The sequence below is a fragment of the Anomaloglossus baeobatrachus genome, chromosome 8, assembly GCF_048569485.1.
Source record: "Anomaloglossus baeobatrachus isolate aAnoBae1 chromosome 8, aAnoBae1.hap1, whole genome shotgun sequence".
Lineage (NCBI taxonomy): Eukaryota > Metazoa > Chordata > Amphibia > Anura > Aromobatidae > Anomaloglossus > Anomaloglossus baeobatrachus.
This window is the reverse complement of record NC_134360.1, coordinates 47,532,482-47,547,246: the sequence shown is the minus strand read 5'-3', so window position 1 is coordinate 47,547,246 and position 14,765 is coordinate 47,532,482. Positions and strand designations below refer to the sequence as shown.

General features: G+C 48.3%; 1 protein-coding gene across 2 annotated transcripts in view; it reads left to right on the top strand.

The window, feature by feature from the left end:
• The window catches only part of IFT122 (intraflagellar transport 122), a 120,938-nt gene that overhangs the window by 91,651 nt on the left and 14,522 nt on the right, over nucleotides 1–14,765 (top strand). For both annotated transcript variants that reach the window (XM_075321574.1, XM_075321573.1), the window contains 6 exons: nucleotides 2,737–2,839; nucleotides 2,949–3,089; nucleotides 4,348–4,445; nucleotides 5,747–5,847; nucleotides 6,484–6,649; nucleotides 14,154–14,265. In XM_075321574.1, the coding sequence (XP_075177689.1) occupies nucleotides 2,737–2,839; nucleotides 2,949–3,089; nucleotides 4,348–4,445; nucleotides 5,747–5,847; nucleotides 6,484–6,649; nucleotides 14,154–14,265 (721 nt within the window). The remainder of the gene's footprint in view (nucleotides 1–2,736; nucleotides 2,840–2,948; nucleotides 3,090–4,347; nucleotides 4,446–5,746; nucleotides 5,848–6,483; nucleotides 6,650–14,153; nucleotides 14,266–14,765) is intronic.

The following is a 14,765-nucleotide window of genomic DNA, read 5'->3' as shown; positions in this document are numbered from 1 at the left end:
CTCATCCAGACCCCCGATGAGACCCCAGATCTGACCCCCTCAGCTCATCCAGACCCTAGATCAGACCCCAAATGTAAAACCAGACCCCAGGTCAAAGCCCTCCACTCTTCCAGACCCTAGATCAGAGCCATCCAGTCTCAGACCCCAGATCAAAGCCCTCCACTCTACCAGACCCCAGATCAAAGCCCTCCACTCTACCAGACCCCAGATCAAAGCCCTCCACTCTACCAGACCCCAGATCAATGCACTCCACTCTTCCAGACCCCAGATCAAAGCACTCCACTCTTCCAGACCCCAGATCAAAGCCCTCCACTCTACCAGACCCCAGATCAATGCACTCCACTCTTCCAATCCCCAGATCAATGCACTCCACTCTTCCAGACCCCAGATCAGAGTCCTCCAATTTTCCAGACCCCAGATCAGAGCCCTAATATCATCTTGACCCCAGACGCAAAATCGGACCCCAGATCAGACCCCAGATGTAAAACCAGACCCCAGATCAGAGCCTTCTACTCGTCAGACCCCAGATCAAAGCCCCCCACTCTTCCAGATCAGAGCCCCCCACTCTTCCAGATCAGAGCCCCCCACTCTTCCAGATCAGAGCCCCCCACTCTTCCAGATCAGAGCCCCCCACTCTTCCAGATCAGAGCCCCCCACTCTTCCAGACCCCAGATCAAAGCACTCCACTCTTTCAGACACCAGATCAGAGCCCTCCACTCTTACAGACCCCAGATCAGAGCCCTCCACTTTTTCAGACCCCAGATCAGAGCCCTCCCCTCTTTCAATTCCCAGAGCTGAACCTTAAAATCATCCAGATCAGAGCCCTAAGCTCACTGACTCTCTGCCTGAATCTAAATTAACAATATCCCAGATGAATCTCCTAAAACGTATTAGTCCCTAAAATAAAGTGTAAAATACATTAAACCCTAGGCTTGACCCCCCCAAAAAATAATTTGGAACCCAGAGCTAACCCCAAAATGAATTTAGACAACATACTGGACCCTAAAATTAATCTGACCTCAGACAAGATATAAAAAACTGCTCAGCTCCATGACCCAGACCAGACCATGGCCACAGTCAGGACCTAGTGAGCAGGATGTTGACAAAGTTCTGGTAGATGGGTGGAGAAGACCCTGGCCTCCTGCAATGCATCTACAAGTGCCCAGGTCACACCGTCGGCTGCCAGTTACCCCGGGAATCTGAATTTTTGACCACAGAGAAGCACTTTCAAGATGACAAATTGAGAATTCTCTTAAAGGCAGGATTAAGACAAGACGGATGTTATAAAGTTGCCCCTTTGCGTATTCCTGTCTGTGGGGCCACGTGCTGCTATCCCATCATTCTTCTATTAGTCACACAGTGTCAATGTCTATTTCTTTGTCGCTCCATTGGGAGACCCAGACAATTGGGTGTATAGCTTCTGCCTCCGGAGGCCACACAAAGTATTACACTTTAAAAAGTGTAACCCCTCCCCTCTGCCTATACACCCTCCCGTGCATCACGGGCTCCTCAGTTTTATGCTTTGTGTGGAAGGAGGCACACATCCACTCATGCATTCTCATCTGAATTCTGCGGCCCTCAACCTGACTGTGTGGCCATTGAGTCCTGGCTCCTAGCGTCCTCAGGGTTATCTCAAGATGTCATTGCCACCATGAGACAGGCCAGGAAACCAACGTCCGCCAAGATCTATCACAGGTCTTGGAGGATCTTCTTATCCTGGTGCTCTGATAATGGTTTTACTCCCTGGCCCTTTGCCTTACCCCCTTTTCATCTCAATCAGGATATCTCCTTACCTTCATTTTGCCCTCATCCAATTCACCAATGTGAAAAGGATTTGCACTCATTAGATCTGGTGAGAGCACTCCGGCTCTACGTGTCTCGCACGGCGCCCCTGCGCCGTTCAGATGCCCTCTTTGTCCTTGTCGCTGGCCAGCGTAAGGGTTCGCAGGCTTCCAAGTCAACCTTGGCTCGGTGGATCAAGGAACCGATTCTTGAAGCCTACCGTTCTTCTGGGCTTCCGCTTCTTTTGGGGCTGAAAGCCCATTCTACCAGAGCCGTGGGTGCGTCCTGGGCATTGCCGGGCCGGGCTACGGCTCAGCAGGTGTGTCAGGCAGCTACGTGGTCTAGTCTGCACACTTTCACGAAACACTATCAGGTGCATACCTATGCTTCGGCAGACGCCAGTCTAGGTAGCCGAGTCCTCCAGGCGGCGGTCGCCTGTAAGAGGGGGTCGTTTTCGGCTCTTTTTTTATTGAGGTATTCTTTTACCCACCCAGGGACTGCTTTTGGACGTCCCAATTGTCTGGGTCTCCCAATGGAGCGACAAAGAAGAAGGGAATTTTGTTTACTTACCGTAAATTCCTTTTCTTCTAGCTCCTATTGGGAGACCCAGCACCCGCCCCTGTTCCCTTCGGGCTGGTTGTTCTTTTGTGTACACATGTTGTTCATGTTGAATTGTTCTTTTGGTTCATGGTTTTCAGTTCTCCGAACATCCTTCGGATTGAATTTACCTTAGACCAATTTATAAGTTTCCTCCTTCCTGCTTTTGCACCAAAACTGAGGAGCCCGTGATGCACGGGAGGGTGTATAGGCAGAGGGGAGGGGTTACACTTTTTAAAGTGTAATACTTTGTGTGGCCTCCGGAGGCAGAAGCTATACACCCAATTGTCTGGGTCTCCCAATAGGAGCTAGAAGAAAAGGAATTTACGGTAAGTAAACAAAATTCCCTTCTTCCAGGCGTTTGCTTTAGTAGAGAAGTATCCAGAATACAAGGACGAAGTTTACGTTCCATACGCACAATGGCTGGCAGAGAACGACCGCTTTGAAGAAGCCCAGAAAGGTATGCGGACATGTGTAATTCTGCTTCATTGTTATGATTGTGTCCATTGGTAACATCTTCTGCATGCAATGTACATGAGACCTCACTATCTGCCTTTTCTTTTTAATAGCCTTCCACAAAGCCGGACGCCAGGACGAAGCTGTCAGGGTACTGGAGCAGCTTACCCACAATGCCGTAGTGGAAAGCAGATTTAATGACGCATCCTATTACTACTGGATGCTGTCTATGCAGTGCCTTGATATTGCACAAGGTGAGAGAGGCTTTCATTTCCTATTCTGCAGGTTTGTATTAAACTTTGCTCCTCACATGCTGATTACGGGAGCCATGATGCAAAATTAGGGGTTGGGGTAGGACACATCTATGGCTATAATCCATGTGCCCCATACACCCAATGAAGGCCAAAATAATCCATTATTTCTTTTTTATATATCGAGGCAATGCCATATCACGCTAGTAGCCCATGGGGTATATATGCCTCAGCATGTCTAGGGACTGCATGTATCCAAAGCTTCCATTGAAGGTGTATGTCAGGATTTAAGGGTGCTTTACACGCTGCAACATCACTAACGATATATCGTCAGGGGTCACGTCATTAGTGACGCACATCCGGCGCCATTAACGACATCGCAGCATGTGACACCAATGAGCGACGATCAACGAGCGCAAAAACGTGACAAATCGTTGCTCGTTGACACGTCGCTCCTTTCCTTAATATCGCTGCTGCAGGTACGATGTTGTTCGTCGCTCCTGCGGCAGCACACATCGCTATGTGTGACACCGCAGGAACGACAAACATCTCCTTACCTGCGTCCACCGGCAATGAGGAAGGAAGGAGGTGGGCGGCATGTTCCGGCCGCTCATCTCCACCCCTCCTCTTCTATTGGACGGCTGCTGTGTGACGTCGCTGTGACGCCGCACGAACCGCCCCCCTTAGAAAGGAGGCGGATCGCCGGTCACAATGACGTCGCAGGGCAGGTAAGTCCGTGTGACGGGTGTTAGCGATTTGCCCGTGACGCACAACCGACGGGGGCTTGTACACTCGCTAGCGATATCGGTACCGATATCGCATCGTGTAAATTACACTTTACTCTCTACACATTCCTCCAACATACAGTGTGAATTCAACCCTACTATCTGAATTGGATATCTTTTTGCACATATCATCCATGTACAGTACAGACTGCAGCCAAATGCAGGGTCTCCTCATAGATGCCTATTATGGTCTTTTGGATCAGAAGACCCACAGTTGGTCGGTGCACAGACCATGAAACAGAGGCACGTGAACTCAGCCTAACCCTCCATATATTTGCTTCTGGCCTATTCTCAGTCAAGCATTAAACGTTTATTTATTCGGCATAAATTAATCAGTCCGTGTATTTATTAAGATCTAAGAGAACATTTCATTGAGGTTCAATGACAGATCTCTCGTTAATACCAGACCTGAACATCTGCAGGTTTTACAGGAAGCTTCACGTTGTGTTAATGACTTTGTTTATTCCTTCCTGTAGATAATGAGGAGAAGCAGGACGCCATGCTGCACAAGTTTCACTATTTCCAGCATCTGGCCGAACTTTACCATGCCTACCACTCCATTCAGAGATACACGGTGAGTAGCCGGGCAATGTCCAATATAGTCATGGTGACTACTGAATAAATAATACCCCCAGCCTCGTCAGAGGAGAGTCCAACAATGTATTGGCTTTAACCTATTGGCTGTTCACTGGAAAACCTGGGACATCAGTGGAAGACTGACTGCTGGGAGTACCACTGATCACAAGAAAAAGTCAGGATGAAGTTCAGTAGTTATCAGCTTTGGAGCACATAGCATATAAGCTCAGAGCCAGGAGCATGGACCTGGAGGATGGAGCATGAAGCGCAGAACACAGAGCCAGGAGGATGGAGGATGAAGCATGTAGCATGAAGCACAGAGCCAGCAGCCTGAAGGATGGAGCACATATCATGAAGCATGGAGCCCAGAGGATGGGAGCATAGAAAATTGAGCAAGGAGCTCATAGCATGGTGCACGGAGTATGGGAGCACAGAAAATGGAGCATGGAGCCTGGAAGATGGAGCATGTAGTGTAAAGCACAGAACACAGAGCCAGGAGCATGGAGCCTGGAGGATGTAGCATGAAGCACAGAACACAGAGCCTGGAGGATGGAGCCCAGAGGATGGGAGCACAGAAAATTGAGCAAGGAGCTCGTAACATGGCGCACGGAGTATGGGAGCACAGAAAACGGAGCATGGAGCCTGGAGGATGGAGCATGTAGTGTGAAGCACAGAGCCAGGAGCATGGAGCCTGGAGGATGGAGCATGTAGTGTGAAGCATGGAGCCTGGAGGATGGAGCATGTAGTGTGAAGCATGGAGCCTGGAGGATGGAGCATGTAGTGTGAAGCACAGAGCCAGGAGCATGGAGCCTGGAGGATGGAGCATGTAGTGTGAAGCATGGAGGATGGAGCATGTAGCATGAAGCACAGAACATAGAGCCAGGAGCCTGGAGGATGGAGCACGTAGCATGAGCCCGGAGGATGGAGCCCAGAGGATGGGATGTCAGAAAATGGAGCAAGGAACCCGTAGCATGGCACATTGAGAGTGGGAGCACAGAAAACGGCGCATAGAGATTGGAGTATGGAGCATGGAGCACAGAACACAGAGTATGGAGCCCGGAGGACAGAGTATGGAACACACAGCACGGGAGCACTGAAAATGGAGCATGGATCCGGGAGCCCGGAGCATACTTGTTAAGCCACCATACCATTTTATGTAATGGATTGCATCCCCTGTGGTCTTTTTAAGTGCTGCGACTGTCACCCAGCATCTGTAGCTTTCATGATATAATACTTTGCCCCGATCAATATACTTCTTTAGACTTTTTACCCAGTCTTGTTATCTTCTGTCTTTTTCAGGACGAACCATTCAGTTCTCACTTACCAGAAACATTATTCAATATCTCCAGATTCCTGCTGCACAGTCTGACCAAAGAGACTCCCCTGGGAATATCCAAAGTGTATCCTTATAACAGAGTATTGTTATCTACGCAACCCTGCAATACAATCCTGAGGTTTATCACTAATGGGACTGTCCAGGCTCAGGAAAATATGGATGCTTTTTTATTCATTCTTTAACCAGTCTACAGGTTGTCTCTGGCACTGCAGCTTAGCTCTATTGAAGAGGATGTGGTTCTGTTTTTGGAAGAAAGCAGCCATGTTTTTCTTATTTTGTACACCCCTATTGAAAGGGGTTGTCTAGTGAAGATTTGTTATCATGTATCCACTGCATAGCTGATAACTTTAAGATTGGGGTCTGACTGCTGGGGCTCGCATCAATAGTGCAGGGCACTTTTATCCCTATCAGACTGGAGCGGCATTGTGCAGGTCCGAATACCATTCTAACCATTCTGTATAGCAACCAGAAAAAGTGCAGCGCTCTGCAGTCCCAAATTAAATGAATGGAGCCGCTGTCCGGCATCTGCACTGCGCTCCATTCTGGTGGGGATAAATATGCCCCGTTTTGTTGATCAGTGCAGCTTCCAGCAGTCAGTCACCTATCCTGCCATTAGGACTTCTCTTCACTGGACAGCTCCTTTAAGTCTTTTAAGAAACATGGCCCTTCTGCTTGTATCCTCCTTGACAGAAGGCATCAGAAACACTTTATACACACTGGCCAAGCAGAGCAAGGCCCTGGGTGCCTATAAACTTGCCCGACACGTGTATGAGAGACTCCAAGGTCTCCGAATTCCCAGCAAATTCCAGGAGTCTATTGAGCTGGGAATTCTCACTATCCGCTCCAAACCATTCCATGACAGTGAGGTAAGTGCGTGACTAAGGGGTTTACATCCTGAGGATCTGCCAAATTATATCCCCATCAGAGGGCTATGACAATGCGATGTATACACTAACGGTTACATTCATCATCTATTGACGGCGGTTGTAAAAAATAAGTATACCTTGGAGTTTACATTTTTTTTTACACAGCTTCACTGTGTCGCAAAGCGCAGCTTGAACATAGTCTGTACATATTAAAACGTTTGTACACGACAATACGGCCTCGCCGGCATGGTGCACTGACTGCCATGGTCATGAGAGCGTTCGCAGATCCTCGCCTACAGGGTGTGTTGTCGGCCATGAGCATCATCGCAAATCCTCGCCTGCATGGTGTGTTGTCGGCCATGAGTATCATCACAGATCCTCGTCTGTAGGGTGTGTTGTCGACCATGAGCATCATCGCAAATCCTCGCCTGCATGGTGTGTTGTCGGCCATGAGCATCATCACAGATCCTCGTCTGTAGGGTGTGTTGTCGACCATGAGCATCATCGCAAATCCTCGCCTGCAATGTGTGCATTACACAGCAGCCAATGAACTTGGTAAATCACAGAAGTGCTGGGTTTGCTCTCAGATCTGCCTGTCCACCATGCACATGGTGATGTAACATTGGGGTATAGCATGGTCACAAAGCAAGCCATGGGTCCACAGATTTAATGTGCCATGTCAGGCAGGCTGGAGGCTGAGCCGGTGATTGTAAAAGTCGTCTGTATGCTTATTTAGCAAAACCATAGAAAAGGGGAATGTATCGGATAGTGGGATTTATCGCTCTGTGTTTCATTAATGATGGCTCTTGTGGCTTGTGCAGCATCAGGTCCATGTTCCTGGAGTATTTCCAGGACTGTAAGCCTAAGAATGCCGCACTATAAATACAGCCGCCATGTAAATCAGAAATACATGCCGTCTTCAGAGGGAGCGTCTGATGCTATTTAGGTTACATGTATATATTTCTTCCATTGTAACTGGGCTGGAGCACCGCATCTGATTTTAGTTGTGTTTTTTGTTTTATGAAACATTTAGCATATGCTTCAGATTAAGAAGTCATGCACATCTCAGCAAAACACAAGGTAGAAAATGACCTGACCACAAGGGGGCACAATACGCCAAGAACACTCATCTGGCTTGTATCACAGCGGTATGTCTCCCCCGCTTACCAAGCCATACGGCACGAAATGGCATGGGTCGAGGTCCACGTGCTGGGCGCTGATGGCGCTGTGCCAGGAGATTTAATCCACTCTCTGCTGTAGCGATGATCGTTCCATTGAGTTCTGGGGCTGTAACACCGGGACATTGAGCTCATCTGGCTGCTGCAACCTCAACGACATAGTCTTTTTTCCATGTCTGCAGCATCCGACCATGGCGACAAGTGTATGAAAAATGTATGGCTTCCTAGTGTTCATGCATGACCCTAGAAGTACACTCACCAGCTTTACGTCCCCATGACATAGGTACCTAGTTTTCAACCCTTGTATGCACCCATTGGATGGTACAAATTAGTTTTAGGCTATGTGCACACGGGGCGTTTTCTTCATCGTTCCTATGGGAGACCCAGACCATGGGTGTTTAGCTTCTACCTCTGGAGGACACACAAAGTACTACACTTAAAAGTGTAGCTCCTCCCCCTGAGCCTATACACCCCCTGGAGAGCAGACCCAGCCAGTTTATCGCTTTGTGTTCAGGAGGCATACATCCACACATGCATTCTCATATGATTTTTTTCCTTTTGGAACGAGATTGAAGAGTGGGGTCCACAACCTCTTTCTCAATAACTCTCTTAACCTACTAGCCCTCACTGAAACCTGGATTCAGGAGTCTGACACTCCTTCCCCTGCTGCCATTTCTCATGGTGGTTTACACTTTTCACATTCACCAAGACCTGGAAACAGACATGGTGGTGGAGTCTGCTTACTCCTGTCTCCACAATGCACTTTCCAGGTCATCCCCCCAGCTCCATCACTCTCATTCCCATCCTTTGAGGTCCACACCATCAGGCTCTTCCATCCCCTTCCCCTCAGAGTAGCTGTCATATACCGTCCACCAGGCTCACCCACCCAGTTCCTTGACCACTTTTCAGCCTGGCTGCCGCACTTCATGTCCTCTGAATTGCCAACCCTCATCCTAGGAGACTTCAACATCCCCATGAACAGCCCCTACTCCCCATCTGCATCCCAGCTCCTATCTCTCACCACCTCCCTTGGCCTCTCACAGCTCTCATCCTCTGAGACACATGAAGATGGTAACACCCTTGACCTGGTCTTTTTCCGCTTCTGCTCAATCTTTCACTTTGACAACTCACCTCTTCCCCTCTCTGACCACAACATCCTCTCCTTCAAGCTCACAAATCCTCGTCCGCCCCAGCACACTCCCACCTATGAAACATTCAGAAACCTACAGGCCATTGACTCTCAGACACTTACAGACTCTCTACACTTATCACTATCCCCTATCTCCTCACTTTCATGTCCTAATCTGGCTGTAAAGCACTACAATGACACACTCAGAAGCACCCTGGACCAAGTAGCTCCCCTCCCCCTCAGAACCTCCAAACACCGAGTAAAACAGCCTTGGCTCACATCACAAACTCGATTTCTCCAGCGATGCTCTAGGAGTGCCAAATGCCTATGGAGGAAAAACCGCACACCAGAAAACTTCATCCACTCCAAGTTCATGTTAAGGACCTACAACTCTTCCCTTCACCTCGCCAAACAGACCTACTTCACCACCCTTATCTCCTCACTATCCAACAATCCAAAAAAGCTCTTAGACACCTTTCACTCCCTCCTCAGTCCCAAAGCACAGACCCCTATCACAGACCTTCATGCTGATGACCTGGCCTCGTATTTCACAGAAAAAATAGAAAACATCCGCCAAGAGATCAGCTCCCAGCCACCAAGCGTTGTGAATCCCATCCCTCCCCATATCCCATCCAGCTCACTTTCCACATTTGACCCAGTCACAGAGGAGGAAGTCTCCAGGCTCCTATCCTCCTCTCGTCCTACCACTTGCCCTACTGATCCCTTCCCATCACACCTACTCCAGACACCTACTCCGGTTGTCACTACTCACCTAACTAAAATCTTCAATCTCTCTCTCTCTTCTGGTACCTTCCCCTCCTCCCTCAAACACTCTATTATTACTCCATTATTGAAAAAAACCTTCCCTTGATCCGTCCTGCACAAGCAACTACAGACCAGTCTCCAATCTCCCCTTCATCTCCAAACTCTTGGAGCGCCTGGTCTACTCTCGTCTCACCCGCTACCTTTCCACTCACTCTCTTCTAGATCCTTTACAGTCTGGCTTCCGCCCTTTACACTCAACGGAAACTGCCCTTGTCAAAGTGACCAATGACCTATTGACAGCAAAACGTAACGGTGACCACTCTCTGCTCATTCTTCTTGACCTTTCTGCCGCCTTCGACACTGTTGACCACAATCTCCTTCTCTCTATGCTCCATTCTATCGGCCTAAAGGACACAGTGCTCTCCTGGTTCTCTTCCTATCTTTCTGGACGCTCATTCAGCGTATCATTTGCTGGCTCCACATCTTCTCCTCTCCCTCTCACTGTTGGGGTCCCTCAAGGTTCAGTCCTAGGACCTATTCTTTTCTCCCTCTACACTACCCCAATTGGAATGACCATCAGCAGATTTGGCTTCCAGTACCATCTTTATGCTGATGGCACACAGCTATACACCTCATCCCCTGAGCTCACCCCCGCTGTACTACAGAACACAAGTGACTGCCTGACTGCAGTTTGCAACATCATGTCTGCTCTCTATCTGAAACTTAACCTTTCCAAAACTGAACTTCTTCTTTTCCCTCCATCTTCCAACTTTCCTCAACCTGACATCTCCCTCTCTGTGTGTGGCACAACGATAAGTCCTAGGCTGCAGGCCCGCTGTCTGGGGGTTCTACTTGGCACTGATCTCTCCTTCACCTCCCACATACAATCTCTTGCCCGCTCCTGCCGCTTGCACCTCAAGAACATCTCTAGAATCCGCCCCTTTCTCGCAATGGAAACGACAAAAATCCTCACCGTGGCCCTTATCCACTCTCGCCTTGACTACTGTAACTCTCTATTAATTGGTCTACCCCTAACTAGACTCTCTCCTCTACAGTCCATCCTTGGTGACCCTGGCTGCTGCATTTATTTGGCTAACGGCTACTCGGATGCCTCTGCTCTGTGCCAGTCATTGCACTGGCTGCCCATATATCACAGGATCCAATTCAAACTTGCTTGTTCTCACCCACAAAGCTCTCCACAGTGCGGCACCCCCCTACATCTCCACCCTCCTCTCTGTCTATCACCCCACCCGTTCTCTACGCTCTGCAAATGACATTCGACTAACATCCACACTAATTCGAACTTTCCACTCCCGAATCCAAGACTTCTTCCGAGCTGCACCAAACCTCTGGAACACTCTACCCCAAGAAGTTAGGACAAATCACAACTTACTCAGCTTCAGACGCTCCCTAAAAACGCATCTTTTTAGGGCGGCCTATCACACTCCCTAGCCGAACTAATTTCACCTAATCCCTCTACAACTTCTCAGAACATAACCCCACGTCAAACTCCATGGCATCCAAATGCATCTCAAGGCTCTGGCCTATTGGTCCAGGAAGCCATTATCTATTCCCCATTTCCTTGAGATGGCTGGATTGTTATAGTAAATAAGCACTTGTACCATGCCCCTCCCCCCATCTCATTGTAGATTGTAAGCTCTCACAAGCAGGGTTGCCTTTTTTCCCTTTAAATATTGTATCTTCTATAATTGTTACTTGTTTGTATATGATATGTATATGTATATGAGCCTCCTGAATTGTAAAGCGCTGCGGAATCTGTTGGCGCTATAGAAATAAAGATTATTATTATTATTATTAGGGGATTATAGTGCAGCACTTTGCATCACAGATGTATACATGCAGCATGGTGTGTAAGGCTCTCCGTAGCTCAGTAACCCGGGGTCATCATGGTGATGACCCTGGGTTACTATGGCAGCGATAGGGTCCCTGTGATCGCATTACAGGGATCTAATCGCCAGGGAGAGGTAAGCGATTCCTCTCCCTGCCTCCTGAATGCCGCAATCGCATTGATCGCAGCATTCAGGGGGCTAAACTACTGGGAGCGGTGTGGGCAGGGAATGTCGGGTCCTGGCTGTAACATCAGCCGGAGACCCGGTGGTGATCGCGGGGGTACAGCACAGGAACCCCTGCCATCCCCATGATTTAAAAAAAGCAGGAAAAACCACAAATGAAAAAAACGCATAAATGCAATAAAAAATGCACGTTTTTTTTTAGCTACCTTTTTCCTGCTAAAACATGCTTTATTGTGTGCGGAAAAGAAGCATATAAAAAAAGCAAAGTGGGCACATAGCTTTAGGCTTGGGATATGGACCATCATGAATAAAGCTTTCAGTATCATATTAGGGGTGTAAGAAGAGAAGCCACAGAAGTAAAGGTAGAAGATATGAGCATGTCTGTGTATATGTGGATGGATACATAAAGTGTGTCCACCCATATCCTGTCCACCGCCACTAACTTGAGAACGGCGGCAGCTATAGGAATAGAAGTGGTGTCTAGGTATAGTAAAGTAGCCATGCGCTACGCAATGAAACCACCTATAGCGCCACCTGGTGGAAAACAATGGAGTTAGCATTTTTATCTTGAAAACGGAACGAGATAGAGAAAAAAAGAAAGTGAATCAAAAAATTGTAGGGCATCATCTATTCAATATGAATCGACACCTTGCATACAGAAATGCTATGATATGAAACCCATGACCCCCCCAAAACATTGAATGCTGGTAACGCATATGGCACTCATTTAACTTTGATGCTCAAAGTGGCCCCCGTCAGCTGCAATGCACATCTGGACTCTGCACAGCATACTGTATCTTGCTGTGCGTTGTGCAATATGGTAGGTGACACGTTTGCACAAGCATCTGTGATACGTCGTCGTAGGTCCTGCAATGTTGGTGGAGGGGTCGCATACACCTGCTGTTTGATGTGACCTCACAGAAAGAAGTCCAACGGGGTCAGGTCAGGTGAGCGTGGAGGCCACTCAACACAGCCACCATACCCAATGACTTGTAGGAAGGTCTCCATGAGGTATCGCTTCACGTCCGCAGCCTTGTGAGTTTTACACGTTCTAATCATAGCATTTCTGTATGCAAGGTGTCGATTCGTATTGAATTGATGATGCCCTACAACTTTGTAATTCACTTTTTTTCTCTATCTCATTCTGTTTTCGAGATAACAATGCTAACTTTGTTGTTTTCCACCAGGTGGCGCTATAGGTGGTTTCATTGTGTAGCGCATGGCTACTTTACTATACCTAGACACCACTTCTATGCCTATAGCTGCTGCCGTTCTCAAGTTAATGGCGGTGGACAGGATATGAGTGGACACACTGTATATATGCACATGGTATGGCTGTTTGCTTTGCAGGTTGCAAACATGCACATTAGGCTTTAGACATGGTCATCACAGCTGAACACATCTAATACATGGGTGGGATTCGTCCATGAGGATTATAGAGGTCTATTTGAAGGCAGTAGATTTGTCCCCATCATCTGATTGCAGAAGTCCAGACACCCTCCGCAGAAATGTTCCGAGCACGATGGAGGGAAGTTCAGTTGTGGAAACTTCTGCACCAAATCTATCGTGTTAATCTGTGTCCGAGAGGAATCCTCCGGTGTATCCATTCCATTAATTAGGCTCAGAGCGGTGACATGAATCAGCTCTGGTGGATCCGTCCACTTCCCGGCGTTATTATGTTGGACGGCTTGTTTAATGCTCACATAAACATCTGTCATCTGCGCCTCGCTTCCCAAAATATACGGCCGGCGTTCTGGAGCTCACCTAGAATAAATCATTAGGTAATTAGGCCACGGCGTGAAGGGGGTTAATTTCCGCACTGGAGCCCACATCTGTTTCCACTGAGCGTTCCCAGTTGCCAGAGAATTACACAGAAGATTTTTGAGGTCACGCAGAACGTCTGGAGCGTCGGCAGAGCGGCCCGCGCCGGGCAGTAACGCTGCGCTTAAGGTCCCGGCCGTGGCGTCATTTAATTCCGACATATTTGATTTACACAGAGATATCTGATTTGGGATGCAAGGACCTCATCTCGGGGTGCAAAGCAAGGCTTTCATGGATGGGGGGTGACTCATTGATTGCAGAAACTATTACTCCCATCATCCAGCACAATACGGATCTTGTGGGTTGACAAGGATAAATAAGACACCTCTGACGTAACGGTGCTGCGGTTCTGACCATCAACTTTGCTGATCCACAGCTTTTACTGCAATGAATGATCCATTGGCACAAAACTCCCGAGCTGCAAATCACATTTCCAGATCAGCTCACTTGATGATCATACACCAGTATATCCCGCCATAGACTAGTTTCATGTGTAGTGACCTGCAACATTCTGGTTTTTAGGACTGAAGCCAAGTAAATGTGTGCACTTGCTGACTTCTGACGTCTTCTTCCCGCAGGAGCTCGTGCCCATGTGCTACAGATGCTCAACCAACAACCCTTTCCTCAACAACCTGGGGAACGTGTGCATCAACTGCAGGCAGCAATTCGTCTTCTCCGCATCTTCCTATGGTGAGTTATGCTGGACTGGAGGGAATGACAACGGCTTCTGTATCAGTGCAGGCACTAAAAAGGGGGAAAGGGTCATAAAAACCACTGCAAGTGCTGGGGGAAATTATATACTGGATGCAATGAGGGGAGGATTGTTTCCCACGTCTCTGGTTCTGGTGTCTCATTCAGTCCTATTACCCCCGGTGCATAATCTCCAGCCCTTAACCCCCATCTCCCCCATTGTATAACATCCACCATGTCACCCTGTTATAAAACATCCGGCGCCTCCACCTCTGATGTAAAAGCTCCGGCCCCCCCCAAAATGCTACCTACCTTTACTATCGTGAGAGAATGGCTGGGGGTAAAGAGCTCACTTCTAACAGCAGCCGCTGGCATAAAAAGTCCGTTCATGAGTTTTCTTCCTCCTGAATCTTCCCCCCATCACCTGTGAGTGATATTATTGAGAAGTGGAAGAAATCGCAGCAACTCAGCCACGAAGTGGAGACTCCGAAATGTTACAG